This window comes from Miscanthus floridulus, chromosome 18 (genome assembly GCF_019320115.1).
Source record: "Miscanthus floridulus cultivar M001 chromosome 18, ASM1932011v1, whole genome shotgun sequence".
Taxonomy (NCBI): Eukaryota; Viridiplantae; Streptophyta; class Magnoliopsida; order Poales; family Poaceae; genus Miscanthus; species Miscanthus floridulus.
Window position 1 is genome coordinate 11,003,880 of NC_089597.1, and position 19,097 is coordinate 11,022,976.

At 47.0% G+C, this 19,097-nt stretch overlaps 3 protein-coding genes across 3 annotated transcripts; 2 read left to right on the forward strand and 1 right to left on the reverse strand.

Moving 5' to 3' along the window:
• Positions 1–295: 295 nt before the first annotated feature.
• On the forward strand, positions 296–2,119 carry LOC136520471 (UDP-glycosyltransferase CGT-like). The gene has a single exon (XM_066514015.1). It carries the CDS (start codon positions 350–352, stop codon positions 1,865–1,867), a length of 1,518 nt encoding a protein of 505 aa, XP_066370112.1. The 5' UTR covers positions 296–349; the 3' UTR covers positions 1,868–2,119.
• A 1,722-nt stretch (positions 2,120–3,841) lies between these two features.
• Positions 3,842–6,064, reverse strand: LOC136520946 (uncharacterized membrane protein At1g75140-like). Its single transcript, XM_066514638.1, has one exon. It carries the CDS (start codon positions 5,954–5,956, stop codon positions 4,034–4,036), a length of 1,923 nt encoding a protein of 640 aa, XP_066370735.1. The 5' UTR covers positions 5,957–6,064; the 3' UTR covers positions 3,842–4,033.
• A 7,400-nt stretch (positions 6,065–13,464) lies between these two features.
• LOC136523284 (DNA-directed RNA polymerase III subunit 2-like) lies at positions 13,465–15,382 on the forward strand. The gene is made up of 5 exons (XM_066517016.1): positions 13,465–13,642; positions 13,724–13,779; positions 14,196–14,266; positions 15,157–15,241; positions 15,327–15,382. The coding sequence occupies exons 1-5, from the start codon at positions 13,521–13,523 to the stop codon at positions 15,380–15,382; spliced, it is 390 nt and encodes a 129-aa protein (XP_066373113.1). The 5' UTR covers positions 13,465–13,520.
• The last annotated feature ends 3,715 nt before the right edge of the window (positions 15,383–19,097 follow it).

A 19,097-nucleotide genomic window follows, 5' to 3' on the forward strand; every position in this document is an offset into this window, starting at 1 on the left:
TGTGAACGAAATCTGGGGCTTTGTTTCCTCTTCGGCAGAGGGTGCACGCGGAAGCCATCGGGTGGCCCTGGTTTCGAGGCATGGACACCGGGTGGGCAGGTATTGGGGGAGCGAGGGGGGAGTGCCCGATGGAATTTACTCATAAGTGTTTCCTTCTGGCTGATTCGTTCTATATACTATTTTTTCTGTTGGATAAATTTTGAAACTTTTTATGGTACGGAGCGATGTAGTAGTGTGGATGACGCTGCAACTAAACGACAATTACTACTGTTGGTAGACAATTGCTCACCCCGCTCCATATATAGTTCGCTCCATAGTTCACCACCGCACATCAACCAAGCTTTCGGCCATGGCCACGCCGGCAACGAAGAGCCTGGGAGAGCTCGACAGCGGCGCACGCCCGCATGTCATGTTCATCCCGAGCGCCGGCATGGGCCACCTCCTCCCGTTCTTCCGCTTCATCGCGTCTCTCGCGGGGCACGACGACGACGTCGACATCTCCGTGGTGACCGTTCTTCCCACCGTCTCTGCGGCCGAGGCCGACCACTTCAGCAGCCTGTTCGCTGCCCTCCCCCACGTCCGCCGTGTCGACCTCCACCTCCTGCCGTTGAACGCTTCCGAGTTCCCAAGCCATGACCGCGACCCGTTCATTGTCCGATGGGAGGCCCTGCGCCGCTCGGCGCACCTTCTCCGTCCGCTCATCGCTGGCGCCTCCCCGCGCGTCTCGGCCGTCATTACAGACGTGACCCTGACCTCCTACGTCATCCCTATCGCCAAGGAGCTCGGTGTCCCGTGCCACGTCCTCTTCATCTCCTGCGCCACCATGCTCTCGCTCAATGCCTACTTCCCTCTACACCTCGACAAGAAGAAGAAGGCTGAGCAGCACGAGCAGGGGCTAGCTGGCGGCGTCGGCGTCGGCGACGTCGACATTCCCGGCGTGCGTCGCATCCCGCGGTCTTGTCTCCCGCAGCCCCTGCTCGACCTCAGCAAACTCTTCACCAAGCAGTTCATCGACAACGGCCGCGAGAACATCAACGCCGACGGCTTTCTGGTCAACACGTTCGACGCCTTGGAGCCGGCGGCGCTCGCCGCCCTAAGAGACGGCAAGGTCGTCCCCGGGTTCCCACCGGTGTACGCCATCGGCCCGCTCAGGTCGCAGCAGCACAGCAACTCAGCTGCTGCTGAGGTCGAGAAGGAAGAAGACTCCTCCCCCGTCGCATGGCTTGACAAGCAGCCAGCGCGGTCAGTGGTGTACGTCGCGTTCGGCAACCGCAGCGCCGTGAGCCATGCACAGATCAGGGAGATCGCCGCCGGGCTGGAGGCGAGCGGTTGCCGCTTCCTTTGGGTGCTCAAGACCACAAAGGTGGACAGGGACGACAGCGCCGAGCTGACGGACGTGCTCGGCGAGGGGTTCCTGGAGCGACTGCAGCTGGGGCAGCACGGCCTCGTGACCAAGGCGTGGGTGGACCAGGAGGCCCTGCTGAAGCACCCGTCCGTGGGGCTGTACCTAAGCCACAGCGGGTGGAACTCGGTGACGGAGGCGGCTGCCGCCGGCGTGCCGCTGCTGGCGTGGCCCCGCGGCGGCGACCACCGCGTGAACGCTATGGTGGCGGTGAGCGGCGGGGTCGGGGTGTGGATGGAGCACTGGAGCTGGGACGGGGAGGACTGGCTGGTGACCGCGGAGGAGATCGGGAAGAAAGTAAAGGAGGTCATGTCCGACGCGGCGGTCAGGGCAAGGGCGACGAGGACCGGCGAGGAAGCGGCCAAGGCCGTCGCAGAGGGTGGCACCAGCTACCGGAGCATGCAGCAGTTTATTTCCAGCCTCAAAGCAACCGGACACTCCGATCCGATCCAGCCCTTGCATTGATGCAGCTCGTGTGTGATGTCCGTTTATTTCCTTTGTGCGTCCTACCGCTCACGGGGCTCTTCTGAAGTTGTGATGTCGTTCTCCAGTGCCGGGTTGGGCGGCAACCAAAACAGTTTGGTGCTTACTCGTGTGTCGTGCGTTAGGTAGCCTGTGCAATCGCACACCTAGCATCAAGAATATAAGTGCGTGAAGTTGTATGTTTTCAAAAGTGTGTGATGTAGTAATATTGTATCGTTCTATTTTTACCGACCATTTATACTCTGCCTTCGAGCATCTCCAATAGTTCTAAAAAATAATTAATAAATCAATGGATTTTTCAAGTGGCTAAAAAAAATTGGGAGCATATTTGTCGGGTTCCTCCAACCATTTCCAAAATCGCATTCCTAAAATATAAAAGACATTTTACATCGGGAATTCCGGGCTATTTTCATATCACCCTAATCACTTTTATACTTTCTCTATTTCTTACACATTTGTATTCGGAACTCTGCCTTACTCCTCGTATTCTTCCCCACGTCCTTCCATCTCAAGATTGGCTGATCGATATAAGCGTGTATTTCCGTGTGATTGGTCGATTACCCCAAGTGCGCAAAGATTAGGAGTTTAGATAGGAGTTATTGGAGAGCGATTTCTTTCAATCTTGCCAAAGAAATCAAGATTCGGAGTGGGGTTTGAAAACTCTTGGAGATGCCCTTACCATGCCTCTTCCTTTTTCAATAATCACGCATACTCCTCGATGGCATAATTTCAACCGCCACTATGGTACCAACTTCTTAATTAAGAGCAACTCAAGTAATAAGACCTCTAAACAAGCCCCTAAACTAAATTTTGCCTACAAGTTGGAGCTGCCTTCCAGTCTTCTACTACTACCATCCACCCAGTCTTTCATGTATCTCAATTGAAGGCTGTGCGGTGCTAGATAGACCCTTCTCAGGTATTGCCAACCTTGACGATCTCTCCGGCCCACAGCGTTTTCTGGAGCGTCGTTTCATTTCCTGCTGCGTGGAGGCAATTCAGCAAGTGTTGGTTCAGTGGTCCAATTGGCCACCGGAACTAGTGATTTGGGTAGACTTGGATTACATGAAGCGGATTTTCCCGTATGCGCCTGCTTGGGGGGGCAAGCGGCGTTTCAAGGCGCGGGGAATGTGATGGAAACAACTCAGGAGCCTGCTGAGCAGCCGTTGTCAGACGCGCTACAAGAGAAGCCGCGGCTCAGTGAGCGTGCAGGGAAGCCCAATTCCAAATGGATCGGTGGTGAGTGGAGTGGACCAAGTGATCTGCCCAGGTCCAGAAGAGTGGTAGCGTGTGCGTTTTTCTTTCTTGCCAACAGCCTGCCAGCTGTCATCTATATTAGCTGGTAGAATCTGCTGCCAAGGGCATGTATTAACGGAACAAGTACCTATCAATTCTAAATCCTGTCCTCGTGAATTCTTCTTGTCGTCCCCGTCTAGTTCTTCCCCTTTCTGCTTGTTCCTCCTCCTTCCCTGTTGCTGCTCACACTGCTAGTTCATAAGCCGCAGCCGTCGAACACCCCCATTATCCTGAGAACTTCAAATGGAAGATCAGAAATCCGTTCCCTCACTCCCTGGCACTAATTGATTTGATCCAACGGAACTGGTTATAGTTATCCCTCTTTACAGGATTATTCTGACAACTTTATGAATCAGATGCTAGTCCATTCCCTGAATATACTGGTTTTCTCCAATTCAAATTATGAAAGAAATTCTTCAAATGCAACTGAAGACACCTAATACAACAAAATTAGTTAGCAATTACTAGCACCTTTGACAGTTGAGCCTGTCATGCATCCCAACACTGTAAAGAGAGCGATTTCCACATATCAGTAAAGATGAAAAGAACAGCAAAGAACATAATATCTGTGTTGTATAGAACAGCAAAGACCTTAAAACAACAACAATGTTGTATTGAGGCTTGGGCATCCTTGCACGAATTGTATAAAGTACAAAAGGTACAAATGCAACCCATAATATCGGTGTTATTCACCATTTGCAGCATCATATTTAAATGGCTGTAATGTGCTCGTACAATACAACATTCTTTTGAGTTACAACATACAACAGCACATGTAGATCACTGGGCATCCCGAAGGACCTTCAAAATCAGATCAAAATTTAGGGGACTGCAAACACCAACCTAGCCAAAGCCTCAATCAACATGATCATCTACTACAGCCTGATTGTTCGAGAACAATGGTTCCCTTTTCTTGGGGAAACCAGGGGGCTCCATACCTGGCCCCCGGTACTTGATCTCAGGAGTACCCCTAAGACCAGGCTCAGCCGAAGCAGGTCGGTATTGGATTCCAGATGTCCCTGCATATCTAGTAGGGGACACATACCTTCTTGGAGCACTCCTCAACGCCCCACCCCGCAGATCCACAGCCCTAGTAGCATCAGAATAACCTCGGTCGGTAGTTCTTGTAGTGGCATCCACATAGCTTCTATCACTGGCCCTTGATGTTCCATCAACATAGCCCCGATCACTACTTCTTGCTGCGCTGTCTGCAAAGGCTCTGTCACTAGTTGGATGATTCAGAAGGCTCCTTGTTGGTGCTGTTACAGAGGTGTTAAATGTCTCCTCTGGTGTCCATCCCAGAGAATCCTTCTTTTTCACATATACTTGCCAAATGCCGATCAAGAACAGGAGGAAAAGCAGTGCCGGTCCACTCCATACCACAGCATTGCTCTCTGGCTTGTACACCGGGAAGTTGGACCTATAGATGGCAATGTGGCCATCCCCAAGACCCAAGATCACCAGCTTCTCCCGGTCCGCCACAATAACAGGCTTCCCAGCTGGTTTGGTGGGCAGCACACCACCAGAACCCGCAAACACAGATTTGATGTCCTTGATGGTTGTAGCAAACAGCGGCCGAGGCGCACCGACTCTTCCATAATACTGAGACGAGGTGTTGAAGACAAGGATTTTATCATGGCTCGCCACCAAAAGGTAGCCCTTGATCGTCTGTATTGCAATGGGGTTGTCAATCTCAGATTTCTTGACGGCACTGACCCGGCATTTGAGGCTGGAAACGTCACCAAGCAGCAGGACATGCACGAGATCACCAGCTTCGGTGAAGCCGTAGGCCTTGAATCGCTCAGATGGGTCGAAAGAGTAGGCCCTGACGCTGGTGCCATTGAGCGTTTCAGCAAGTCCCTCACAGGGCGTCTCGCGGACGGACATGGAGCGGAGGTCGAGGGAGGCAGCTCCGGCCTCGGTGAGGAAGAGGAGGCGCTGCTTGACAAAGGCGAGAGGCGTGGACGAGGCGATGGCGGTGCCGTAGAGCGTGCCGTTCTCGGTGAAGACGCGGATGCGGCCGCCGGCGTCGCAGGAGAGCACGTAGCGCGCGCGTCCGGCGTGGTGGGCCTCGAGGTGGACGACGGGGGCGGCGTCGAGGCCGCGGACGAGGAGGCGGGAGGAGGTGGTGGCGAGGGTGAGCCAGTCGTCGCCGTGCGGGGACGACTCGATGAGGCGGTGCGCGGCGATGGAGCCGTCGGCGTGGCCCGTGAAGAGGAGGCAGTCGGTGCGGCGCGGCGAGAGGTAGGCGAGGAGCGCGGTGACGCGAGACTGGCCGCCTCCTCCGGCGGCGGCCTCGAGCTCGAGCAGCGCGTCGCCCGCGGCGGAGAAGACGAAGACGCGGCCGCGGGAGTCCCCGACGGCGAAGTACTTGGTGAGCCCGTCGGCGTCCTCGTACGGCAGCGCGGCCGCCGCCGCGGCGTACGCCCCCTCCCCGAGCCGTGCGGCCGCCGCGAAGTGGAAGCGCTCGGACCAGACGGGGCGGCGCTTGGTGACCGCCACGCCCTGCCGGGAGCGCCGGTCCCCGACGGCCGCCGCCGGGGCGGCCGGCGGCGGGGGATCCGGGTCCGCGGATCTGGCGAGCGCGGACTCGAGCGCGTGGACGGACCTCGCGAGCGACTCCGCCAGCTCCTCCAGCCTCGCGAGCTGTGCCGCGTGCCGCTCCAGCAGCACGGCCTCGGCCGCCGCCGCCTCCGGCGCCGCGGCCAGCACCGGCGCTTCCTCCGACGCGGCGGCGAGCGGGAGGAGGAGGAGGAGGGCGGCGACGCGGTGGGGCATGGCTGTCAGTGGCGGTGAGCGGGAGGCCGTGTAGGGTTTAGAGTAGCTAAAGGCTGGAGCTGGATTGAGGGATCTGGACTGGGGGAAAGTGGCATCGAATGGGGGTGCTGCTGGGACCCACTTGTCAGCGAGGTGCTACGCACTGGCGGGCTATGCATCGCGTCGCGCGTGCGGCGTGCTGGAACCGGAAGAAGGGCGTTGACTGTCAGCTGCTGTGGGCCCAGGATGTCAGTGGGGCGAGTGTTTGCGCGTCAAATAGTTCTTCAGTTTTTTTTTTTGTTTTTTTTTTACACAATACAATGCATACGTCCAACATGCACGCACATTCGCCCCTATGAGCATACGTACATAAACTCTACCCTTACGAGCATGTCACTGCTTGAACTTGATATATTGGAAAAATGGCACAAAGGCTTTCTGACATCACATTTGTTAACCTACATTTTTTTTTTGAAACGAGTTTTACATACGTATCTTGCTTTGGAACTTCTTTCAGGCAAGGGTGTTCCGATTTTGCAGTGAATGGCTCTGAAGCCATCACATTTTATTTATGTTTTACTCATTTATAAAATTTAAAAATCTATAATTTATTTCTTTGACGATCAAACATCCCCATATAAGTTAATATTAAGAATAATATGATAGTATCCAATTAAGTTTGTATTAAATTATAAAATATAATTTGGTAGATTTTTTCACCGTGAAGCACAGAAATATTTACTCATAAATTTATTATATAATTAATTTTCAACTATTCATATGTTGATAGAGTTAGATATTGAGTTACGTGATCTTATTTGAGGACACATAAAAATATGTAATTTTAATCTCCGATTACAGTTAGCAAGGAGTTAGTTGTGTCATGCCAAAGATTGATATGTCCATTGATGATTATGATGGAGACCTCTCTCGATTCTCACAGGACAACCTTCATCAAGGATTACACTGGTATATACATACAATTTGAAGATACATTCATTTAGATTAGATTTATAACAAAGTTTAGTTTGTGGTCTGATTAATTAAACCATCGGCTAATCCATGATGTAATAAAAAAATAAGTTTTATTCTTAATCAAAACTATGTGAATAACTTAGTGGTAAGAATATTTCTTTATTAGCGATAAGTGAAGTGTCAAAGGGTAATATTACATTTATTGTTTTTTTTGTTCTTTATAAGAAAAAAGGAGATATACTCTAGAAAAGGAGGGAAAGGCCCGTTGTCCTAAAAAAGGAAAAACAAAAGATCGGTTGAAAAAGAGTAAATTGCACCCACCAACTATCAAGTGGGTGCATATTAGTCCAACATCTTGTGATTTGTCTAATTTAATGCGGCAACTATCTAGATGGGTGCATGTTGGTCCAACATCTTGTAGTATGTTTAATTAGATGTGAGAACTTGGCTCATTGATAACACATGTGTCCGATGTCATTGGGAGCTCCTACATCATAGTGTGCTCAGCTCATCCAACGCTTAGCTAGAAACGCTAGGATAATGACTCATTTCCACGCAAGCTTGATCTCTCATTGGATTTAATTTAGGCTTGGTCCATTTTTCATTCAACCAAATCAAATAAATCTTAGCCCATGTTAAATGTTATAGTGCAATGTAGTTTAGTCTCATATGGGATTTTGACTAAACGTTAACCCAACTTAAATAGGTGAACTATGTGTGTTCCTATTAAAAATTTGAAGGGTGCGCCATACGCGTGCACGTGCCACCGCCGCGATGAGCCATGAGCATGCACGAGCCGGGCCACAACACGACATTTGCTCGGGTGTGCTAAGTTTTTGAGGAGTGCACATTTGAAAGTGCATCTAGGGCCCTAATGGGTTTTGGCACATTCAATTAAGGATGTAATGATATTTGTGAGATGCGAACATACTATAAGCATATATGGGTGCATGACAACACAAGGAGACCACTCAATTCAAATCGCTGCGGCGTATTGACCATCGGAGGTTTACTTGAAATTTCTATTTTCAATTAAAGAGTATACAAAAAGTCATACTATTAAAGGGGGCACAAACCGGTAAGCCTAAGGGAACCAAGTGCTCACTACCTATCCTTTTAAACAAACAAACCTCAAAAACCAGTATTATAGTATGGAAGGGAAAAACCACTATACCAAATTTCATGAAAACCATGAACCAAACCAATCGGTTTCGGTTAACCGAATGCCCACCCCTAAACAGAGTTGTAACTCTACCTCCACGATGGACAACCCACCTATCAGCTTTAACGAGCTGTGGGGGTATGGCCCTCAAGACATGGGGTGCGCCCCTAGGGGTGGCCCGGCCCACAAGGTTAAGGCGTGCACGACGCTGCTCGGCGTGCACCGTAAGACATTGTATAGTATCAAATAGGCTACTTTATTTGTAACCCTACCTCCTCCAGAGTATATAAGGAGAGGTAGGGGTCCCCTAGCGGATAAGGCTACATCAAGCTACAACAAGATCTATCTACATACAGATCAATACAATACACTAAAGACACAGGACGTAGGGTATTACGTCGATCAAACGGCCCGAACATGTCTAAATCGCTGTCTCTGTGCCTTGTGTCACCATCCGGTTCTTGATTACGGGCATCCCCACCGACAAATCTACCATCGTGGGATACCCCTCGGTGGGCTGCCGAGCATATTCTGTCGACAGTTGGCGCGCTAGGTAGGGGTGCGCGCTTGATCCATGGCGGGCCAGATGGACCTCAAATCAACAGAACGTTCTCGTCATCAATCTCGTGGAGATCCATGCTGGTCCACGACGACGATTCATCGCTGCTATACCAGCCCCTGCGACAGCAGATCCGATCTCGAAACCACCTCCGAGGTCGCCTTCATGAACAACTCACCGCCCACTAGGTGTTCGCCGTTAACGCCGACCAAATAATGTCATACGTCACCGACCAGACGCTCCGTCCAAAGCTAAGTCACGCTTTAATATTCTTCTAAATATTCTCCAATCTCCGTATATCGCCATAATATTTCTCTAAACTATTTTCTCCATATTTGCTCTCCAAACGATTTTCCAAACACTGGAACAGTCCCGTTGATTCTCGAACGCCTCCAGAGACGACCCTGTCTCCGGCTCCTCCCTACACGTGCTACGGGCTCCGCGCTCTGCGTTATGGGTGGTCGGCAGCGGCTCCTTGGTCACGCCTGTTCCTCCTACACGTGCACGGGCTCCGTGCTCGACATTATGGACTATGGGCTAACTAGGGCTGGAGACTCAGCTACACACTAACTGTTCGGAAGGTTTATATTAAACATAAATATATTTTCACGCCAACTGATCGTCGAACTGCATACGTCATTTCATCACCATTGCTGATTTTTCTTCGGAGTTTATTTATTTGTACATCATGTACTACCTATTCTACATGTTTGTATTGTAGGATCATCGTCCAGGTGATCGGACCACCTGGTGCTCGGACTTCTCCACAGATCAACTAGTCGAACCGCTTGGTTCATGGACTCCGTCGCTGACCAGTTGATTGGACTATTCGTCGGTCATTTCTACTCAATATTCACTTCGCCGCCGACCAGTCGACCAGACTGTTCGTCGCTCGTGCTTCATCGCCAGCGACGTCGGTTACTCCTCGGCCCTCGGATTCTTCGTGCTCAAGGACTAAGTGGGCACACTTCACCGCACGGACGTCGTCAGCTACGTCGGTGCTCAGACCTCGCCGCCTACGCCGGGCACTCCTCGGTGCTCGGACCTCGCCGCCTATGCCAAGGACTCCTCGGTGCTCAGACATTGCCGTCTACGTCGGGGACTCCTCGGTGCTCGGACATCGCCAGCGATGCCGGGGACTCCTCGTTCCTCGGTGCTCGGTCATCGTCAGCAACACCGGGGACTCCTCGCTCCTTGGTGCTCGGTCATCGCCAGCGACGCCAGGGACTCCTCGCTCCTCGATGCTCGATCATCGCCGCCTACGCCGGGGACTCCTCGCTCCTCGGTGCTTGGTCATCGCCAGTGACGCCGGGGACTCCTCGCTCCTCGGTGCTCGGTCATCGCCGCCTACGCCGAGGACTCCTCGCTCCTCGCTCCTCGGTGCTCGGTCATCGCCGCCTACACCGGGGACTCCTCGCTCCTTGGTTCTCGGTCATCGCTAGCTACGCCGGGAACTCCCTGGTTGGTCGGACATCACCGGCTACGTCGGGGACTCCTCGGTGCTCGGATCTTGTTACGTCTCGTCGGTGTGCTATCAAGCTGCTCCATGCTGTTCGGATCAGGGTGCTGATCTTGGGCAGCACGTCTGGGGTCTTGATACGCACATGTCAGACGACGTCGGCAAGCTTTCAGACTTCTTTTTCTTTGACCCTGCTACAAGATTTATTCCTCATCTTCCAGCAGGCTCGGGGACTAAGTGGGCACACTTCATCTTACGATGAATGTGCTTGTTCTCATCTCGAGGCTACGCCTGAGGACTGGCTGCCTGCTCGACTGGTCTTCTACTTTCTGACCCTGGCACCATATGACTACGTCACCTACTGTCAGACTCGGGGACTAGCTGTGGGGGTATGGCCCCCAAAACATGGGCTGCGCCCCCAGGGGTGGCCCGGCCCACAAGGTTAAGGTGTGCACGGCGCTGCTCGGCGTGCACCGCAAGACATTGTATAGTACCAAATATGCTACTTTACTTGTAACCCTACCTCCTCTAGAGTATATAAGGAGAGGTAGGGGTCCCCTAGCGGATAAGGCTACATCGAGCTACAACAAGATCTATCTACATACAGATCAATACAATACACCAAAGACACAGGACGTAGGGTAGTACGTCGATCAGACGGCCCAAACCTGTCTAAATCGCTGTCTCTGCGCCTTGTGTCACCATCCGGTTCCTGATTACGCGCATCCCCGCCGACAAATCTACCATCGCGGGATACCCCTCGGTGGACTGCCGAGCATATTCTGTCGACACGAGCCATGAATGACCATGGGTAGGGGTGAAAACAGATGAAAAAAATATTATAGTATAGAAAGAAAAATGGTCGGTTTGGTATTTTTATATTTATGAAATTAATGGTAGTTTTTATATTTGGCCAAATTCAGAAATGATATCATAATATAGTAAACGATTCAAGCTAAGTGATGGATGAGATGAGCGTGCTAAGATATAGCTTCCAATGACAATGATTCAGAGTGTACAAGGACACCGTTACAATGCTTGGACTGTATATGCACCAATGAGCCCAAGTTCTCGCATCAAATTAAATAGATCACAAGATGTTGGGCCAACATGCACCCATCTAGATAGTTGTTGTATTAAATTGGACAAACTACAAGATGTTGGACTAACATGCACATACTTATATAGGCCCCGTTCGCTTCGCTGAAAAAACAAGCCGAAATACTGTTCCGGCTGATTTGTTGTGAGAGAAAAACACTGTTCCGGCTGAAAAAATAAGCTGAAAAAGACGGATTGTTATATGGTGAGTGCAATTTAGGCCCCGTTTGGTCGGGCTCCGGCTCCCGCCTATCGGCCCGTGGGCGGCCGACAGGCTGAAAAAACAAGCTGAAACACTGTTCACCGAAGTTGTTTTTCTCTCTCCTCCTTCCCTCTCTCACTGACACGTGGCACTGTTCACCGGAGCCGGAGAAGCTCGATTTTCTGGCTCCGGCTATAGTGTCACTACAGTGCGTGTGGTGGGGGAAGGGGGCACGGCGGATGAGCAGCCACGCCGTGGCTCAGCCACACGCGTAGCCCAGCTCGGTGACCAGTGCCAGGCCCAGGTGGGGCCACGGGGGCAACGGCCGGTGGGGTGGTTTTGATGAAGCAGAATATGAGAGTAAGGATATGGAGTTATCACTGCCCATATTCTGCGACTATTATTTAGAACTGATTCATTTTTCTCACCTAAGCATGTTCTAGTTAACACTAACAATATGATTACTTATTGAAAGGCATTGGATGAAGATGGAATTGTCGCACCTGGTCAAATTATTCGCAATCATGATATCTATGTGAACAAGCAAACTCCCATGAACACTACAAAAGGTATTGGTAGGCCATTGACAGACAGGTAAGGATTCTTTCCCCTTGTGTACTTTTCCTTGTTTATGTGTCCACTCTTCAATTTTAGGGTTATTAAGTTTTGGTCTTGATGAATGCTATATATGTTTCCCTTTCCTGTAATTTTACCATCTTAGGTGCTACAAGGACTCCCCTGCCATTTACAAAGGTGTTGATGGTGAGACTACTGTCGTAGATCGTGCAATGCTGTGCCCAGATACAAATGATAAGTTGTACAATAAGTGTGTTATTCGTCACACTAGAAGGCCAGAGGTATGGTTTGTATGCTCCATGCACCTTTTATTTTTTTCACGGATGGATATAAAACTTTTCTTTCATGTTTGTATTTCAGGTTGGTGACAAATTCAGTAGCAGACATGGGCAGAAAGGTGTTTGTGGTACAATTATTCAGCAAGAAGACTTCCCCTTCTCTGAGAGAGGAATCTGTCTTGATTTAATCATGAATCCACATGGTTTCTCAAGGTTTTATTTTGCTTGTTATTTGTTTTCTTTTTGTTATTTTCCTCACCTATCTCGTTTTATCTGAGGAGGTTTTTTCTCTCATGGTCATTAATATGAATATTGTAATTGTAGTTTTATTTTGTAACTGTATACCATCTGAGGTATTTAGCTTAGATCCAAATTAATATAGAATTTGGGTTCTTTTGTTCATTCTTTGCTGTCACTAACTATGGGGGTGTTAGAAGTTGATGTTTCCAATAGTGGAGATGACATTATATAGAGAACCTCATGAGCCATATGGGCCTATAGTATATGGACCTTGATAGACTTAACACTCCCTTCAAACTCAAGGTGGAAGTGGAGCATCTGAAGCACTGAGTTTGAGCAAGTGAAGCCAATGTTGCTCTCAAGTTTGTGCTTATAATTGAACAAGATTGCCACTTGCAATTTTGAAGGCACATACTAGAGAGATTGCTTTCTGATGAAAATGAGATTGGGTGAAAGTGGCAGGCACTAATGTGCTTTGTAAGTTCATGCTTCATGAGTGTATGGCTCTAGAATTACCACATTAAGAGGTAGGAAATGCCAAAATCAGTTAACAACTAACGAAGCAATACAATCAATGAAGTGGTAGTGCTTGAATGCTTGTTGGACTTCCATACAAGAGGTCAAGAGCCTAGAAAAAATGCAATAATTTGTAACAAAATGATGATCTGTTGAGTAAGCATGAAGGTTAAGCAGACTGACATGAGCATAGAACAAGCACTGATATGATCGTAGCACATGAAACAATGCCCAAAATGGACTTAAGTAGGAGCACTGATAAATGGACTCAACATGTGGACTGCAAAAACAATACCACGACCGGTAACAGTATGATAAACAAGGCTGCCCACACCATGCCGCTATAGAGAGGGATCCTCAAGAAGTATATTTGTCCTAAAGGATCCATTGATTATGGGCATGCAAAATAATCAATGCTACAAGGCTTTATGTAGCTAAATTGGTTTTGCTGGTATTATTATATTTTCTGTGTTTATGCTTATTTCAAGGCTGCCTTACTCTTATTTTGCTCGCTAGTCGTATGACAATAGGTAAAATGATCGAACTTCTTGGTGGAAAGGCTGGTGTTTCTTGTGGTCGATTTCACTATGGCAGTGCATTTGGTGAGCCAAGTGGTAATGCTGACAATGTTGCAGACATAAGGTATACTTTGGTGTTTGGTCATCTTGGCACTGTAGGTGTGTTTATTACTACGAGTTTTAACACCCATTTCTTGCATACCAGCTCTACTCTAATTAAGCACGGCTTCAGCTATAGTGGAAAAGATTTCTTGTACTCAGGTATACTTAATATCAAATTACTTTATACTTGAGCTTGAGTTATCATGTTAAATCTATTGATTAGATTCGACAAAATTTGAAAGCACTTAACTCAATAGTCCTGTAGCGGACTTGTGGATTGAATGAGTCATTGATGCACCAATTTGCAATAAGCTAATGTAAAAATATTACGATTAAATTTGGTGTTTATAGAAATACATAATATACAAAAGCTACATTGGGAAAAGGGGACAATCTTCTGTAGTCTATTACATATAATATACAAAAGCTAATGGCTTCAAGTGTATTACACTATTCTAGTCATGTAAATATCTTGTAAATCCGGAAAGCACGAATTTGATATTCTTGGTTCTTGACATGTGTTCTCGACTCATGTTCCTGCCATAATTTTCCAGTCTTAATGTTTCTCCTCTCAGGAATTCTTGGTCAGCCACTTGAGGCATACATCTTCATGGGGCCAATCTACTATCAGAAACTGAAGCACATGGTAATGATGGTTCCATTCTTTTGTTCCTTTTAACTTGGTTAGGCTTTGTTTTCTATTGCTTCTGTTTCCTTATTTTTATGCTGGGCTCCCTCTATAACATCACATCACAAGGTTTCTAAATGCATTCATTACATATAAATTGGTGTCAGTTGTGTATCATGAACAAGCTTTTCTCTACCAACAATTGGTACACGGCCAAATTATGGAAGAATAGTGTTTTCACTTGAATTAACTATATTCATCGATGCAGCAAAAATTTACCAGTCAAACCTCCAAAGTGTTTTTTTTACATGCTGTGCACATTTTCATTAAGAAGAAATAGTGTTGAATGAGTATAAAGTGTTTAATGAGCAACTTCAGTGTGATAGGAGATGACATGTTATGTAATCTGAATCCACATATAGCAAGATCTCAGTCCAAAACTCTAGGAAAAGGTCTAATCCATGATCTGGAAAACATTGTGAATTTGTGATCAAGGACAGATTCGACAACGCCTCACATTAATGATCTGGTCCACCAACTAATTTGTCAAAATTAGGAGGCTACATAATGGATAGTGTTAATAAAATTACACAGCGTACCAAAAAAAATTGAACGAGTGGCAAGCAGGTAAAAGAAAGGATAAGGTGAGGGGTAGATCAAATTCATTAACATGTGGGGACACTGTTCTTACCTAAATCCTTCTATCATCCAAGCACTCCCTAATGAAGTGGTAGCGCACATCGATGTGTTTGCTATGCCCATGGAACCTAATCCGCCCGACAACGCCAGCCAAGCAGCACGGCAATCTTTGCTACACCAGTTTCAGACTTTGGCAAGATTTGGATGTCTAAAAATGGATTATTTCTTTTTGGTGCCATTCTAATTTTCTTAAAACATGGATTCTCTAGGTTCTTGATAAGATGCATGCTCGAGCTAGTGGACCACGGGTGTTACTGACCAGGCAACCAACTGAAGGGCGAAGCCGTGATGGAGGTTGGCAATATCTTCTTGTGTCATACGGCTATATTTACTAGTACTTGTTGATTATCTTATTCTCATTCTATAATATTGTTTACAGGCTTGCGTCTTGGTGAAATGGAACGTGATTGTTTAATTGCATATGGTGCTAGATAGCATGCTAATATTTGAACCTCTACTGTTATCAAGTGATCCTTATCAAGTCCAGGTGATATCATAAGTAGTTTGTGACTTATATTTTTTAGACGTTGGAATGATGCAGGGTGGCCTAAATGCTAATAGTATTATAGAGTGAAATGTACTGGATCCTTGAGCATTTCCTAGACTGTCACTTTGTGCATAAACTCGAAACGCAAGGATCTAAGTCCTTCAACCTTTGAAGTGGTTCACTCTAAGAGAAATATCACCTCTTGTTAACCCACTTAAAAAGCCAGGAGAAAATTTATGACTAGTGCATGTCACTCTATCATATATATTTTGCCAAACAATAAATTTGCATCTTGACCATTGGACCTCTTGTCTTAAAAGTGGAACTTTTTTCAGGACACATAATGTTCTTTGAGCCCTACTCCCTAGGACATCCCACTAGTTGATTTTGTTTGAGGCACATTGTGGTTTTGTAGTTTGTCCCTAGGACTATCGTATAATACAGTTGAGTTATAAAAAGAACATTTTGACCTTCTCCTTTTGGTCCACCTGTCATACTTCGTTCCATTTACATTACAACAAAAATCTCGTCTACTTGGGCTTGTTTTTGAACTCTTGTTGTATTTTAGGATAAAGTGAAAATAAAAATGGTAACCGAATAAAGTGAACACAGAAATTAAAAAAAAAACTAGAGTGAAGACAATCGATTTTTGTTTTTGTTTACATTCCATAATACTGTTTCTGTATTTGTTTCTGTCAATATCATATTTGATTTTGTTTTTGAGAAAAAATGTGAAACTAAAAAAGTTTAGGCTTTGAGAGACAAACCTGAGTCTGCTGGTAGGTTTTGAGATGATAAGTGCCGGCTTGGGGAGAAAAAGGAAAGAAAAATGAGAAAGGCATAATGGTCTTTCACTACACCACAACCCACCTTTCCCTACAATTATGTGTTGGTAAATCAAGGGTTTTGGCAACACATAATGTGTTGGCAATTCTTTACCTTTTTAGCGTCACTTAAACTGTCGACAATAGTAATGTAAGGCTACAACTTATATGTCGGTGTTTCTCCTTCCAACACATAGAGTGTCAGCGAAAGTTTTTAGACAAAAAAAAAGTGTCGTTGTAGCCTATCTAAACCATTGTCCAAGTGTCGGCGAAGGGGTAGGCGCCGAAGCAAAACAGAGATGCCTAGGCGGGAGACAGCGCGCCGCTAAGCCACTAAAACAGGAGGCCCACTCACGCAGACTTTAGAAAAAAAAAAGAAAAACCTCGCTAGGGCTACGCTGCCGGGCGCCTCCAGGAGCCGGTGCCGGAGGCTAGCACCCGGCGCGGCCGCCGCCCCTGACGCCCGCCCAAATCGCCGCCTCCCAATCCCGCCAGCGCCGAAGTCATCCCTGGCCGGAGCCTCGCAGCCTACAGCCCTAGCCCCCGCCGCCGAATCCAATAGACGCCGCCGCCCCATCCCCCAGTCGCCCTAGCCTGTCGCCGCCCAAGCCTGCCACCCCCAAGCCCGCCGTCGCCCTAGCCCACCGCTGGCCAGCAAGAGCGGTGCCTCCCCATTCCTCTCCGCATCCAGGTGCGTCATCTCCGCATCCTCGTCCTCTCATCCCCATTCCCCTGAGTGCTAGGGTTTCGGCACAACTTAATTTCTTGTATTTTTTTCTTGGTTGCAGAAAGGAGTAGACGAAGGTGAGAAAGGCTAGAAAGATTCAAGGTTTGGGTTACTTCTCCTGCCAAACTTTCATTCAGTCTAGATCCGCCCTCTCTTCCACTCTTTGGAGAAGGCTCGATTTAGATGTGATCTTGTGAAGGTTGTGATCTTGATGCTACTTGCAATGCTAGATATTATGATTGTTTATCTGGTTCCTAATTTCTAGAAGCTCTCTAATTTCCCATATAGCTGAAGAAAAAAAATATTGTTTATCTGGTCTCTGCATCGTGATTGAATCGGGTCTGCTATTAGTACAGGTCTGTTCATGTACTAGGAAACTAAAGTAGGGCATCAACTAATAATAGTCGTAGTGCTTGGAGTAGTGCTAGTTCTACCCCTACTCCAGGAAGCTCTGTATGAGAGGAGAGGAAGCTGTGAGTTACTGAGGAAGAACAGAGCATGCTCCTTGGCATGAGGCCATGACGACATGCATCTTTGCACAGACATGTACAGAATATGGCTAACAATTTAGAAAGATGCATGTGTGTATGTACATAGTGTGTCTACATTATTTTCCTGCATATGAAACAAGCACAGTAGGGCTAGCTCTTGGAGTGGTAGTGGAGATACTGTTGAAGTGTTAATAATCTGATATTTGTGCCTGAAATGATATATGAGATCATTGACTGAACTATGTATTTGACATGCATTCAGTCATTCTTATACCTGAATTTCAGGATGCTGCCTATGCCTGCCAATAGGTTAGGTGCCTACAAAAAGTTCACCGTTAGTGTTACTAAAACTAAAGCTCTTTTGGTTGCTATCTCCCCTGTTTTAGAGAATTCAACGCATACTAGCTAAATAAGTATGCTATGTGTATCTACTGTTGCCCAACCTTGAGAAGTGCTCTGTGGAAAGGTTGTCATAGTTCACCTTTCACCTACATCTCTTGCCTAGTTTAGACTTCCATCCATCTTTTGCCTATATTCTTTGCTATAAAATTCAGCAAGTTGAATGAGTGATAATTTTTTCAGGGGTGATCTAAGAATCTTTGGAGGAAATGTGATGCACCAGCACCAACAATGATTGAATTTGAGGGGTTTATCTAAGGAGCTGTTTGCCAATGATCTGTTTGTCATGCACCATCAGCAACATTGATTGGATTTGAGGAACAACAGAACCCTGAAACAGTAGTAAGTATCCACTTTATATATTGACAGCTTTGGAATTGCAGTTGTGTGTTAGGACATTGACTCGTATATGTCTGTTTAGTAGGCTGCACCCTACATTCTTATTCTGGTGAAAATCAGCAATTATATTTGGTGCAGATATCATCTGTTTATTAAGACTGTTATAAGATATTTAGTAGAATGGACTCAATTTTTTTCATAGTCATATCTGTGTGATAATTGTGTGAATTTGTGGTGAAACTGAAATAGTGAATCAACTAGTCAAGCCCTTAGCTAATCATTGAATGTTTAGTTTTGTCCCTTTTGCTTGATTTGCAAGTGCAGCATGTGTTCTATTCTTGCATGGTAGTGTTACAGAATCTTCTGCAGTAGTGTGCAACTATTCATTTTAATCTTACTATTTTCTAGCTCAACCTACTTAATGCTGACAGATGCTCTTTGCTTATTTTTCCCAAAGCCTTATTCTACTTTATTCTGATAAATATGGTTCTCATGCTCCTGCTCGAATATGAGCTACAATCCTTTGAAAAAAGCATGTTTTAATCTCCTTAATATATCTCATTTGTGTGTTCTTGCTACGTCTCATGTATTAGCTTGCCTTACACTAAAAAATGAGCTAATCGGCTCTAAGCGATTTTCTACATTGCCAAAGACTCTGCCTCGCTGAACTGTATTTTCTTGCACTGCACAAAGCACTCCGCCACCGCACCTTCATTAAAATTTCACTATCACCTCCTCTTGTGCCCATACTCTACTCATCTATGCAATTGTATACTAATTTGTATATCACTTCTTTCTTACTGCAGCACAGTGTCTCCCAAAAAAATTTAACCGATCTCCAAAATGTTTGTTTTCTTCAGCACCTAGCAAAATCTACGGGTGG

What these genes read in the sequence shown, in the direction of transcription:
- LOC136520471 (XM_066514015.1), top strand. Translation starts at nt 350, where the DNA reads ATGGCCACGCCGGCAACGAAGAGCCTGGGAGAGCTCGACAGCGGCGCA.
- LOC136520946 (XM_066514638.1), bottom strand. Translation starts at nt 5,956, where the DNA reads ATGCCCCACCGCGTCGCCGCCCTCCTCCTCCTCCTCCCGCTCGCCGCC.
- LOC136523284 (XM_066517016.1), top strand. Translation starts at nt 13,521, where the DNA reads ATGACAATAGGTAAAATGATCGAACTTCTTGGTGGAAAGGCTGGTGTT. An exon ending in ATCAGAAACTGAAGCACATG is followed by an intron (nt 14,267 to 15,156) that starts GTAATGATGGTT and finishes TGGATTCTCTAG; the next exon opens with GTTCTTGATAAGATGCATGC. An exon ending in AGGGCGAAGCCGTGATGGAG is followed by an intron (nt 15,242 to 15,326) that starts GTTGGCAATATC and finishes TATTGTTTACAG; the next exon opens with GCTTGCGTCTTGGTGAAATG.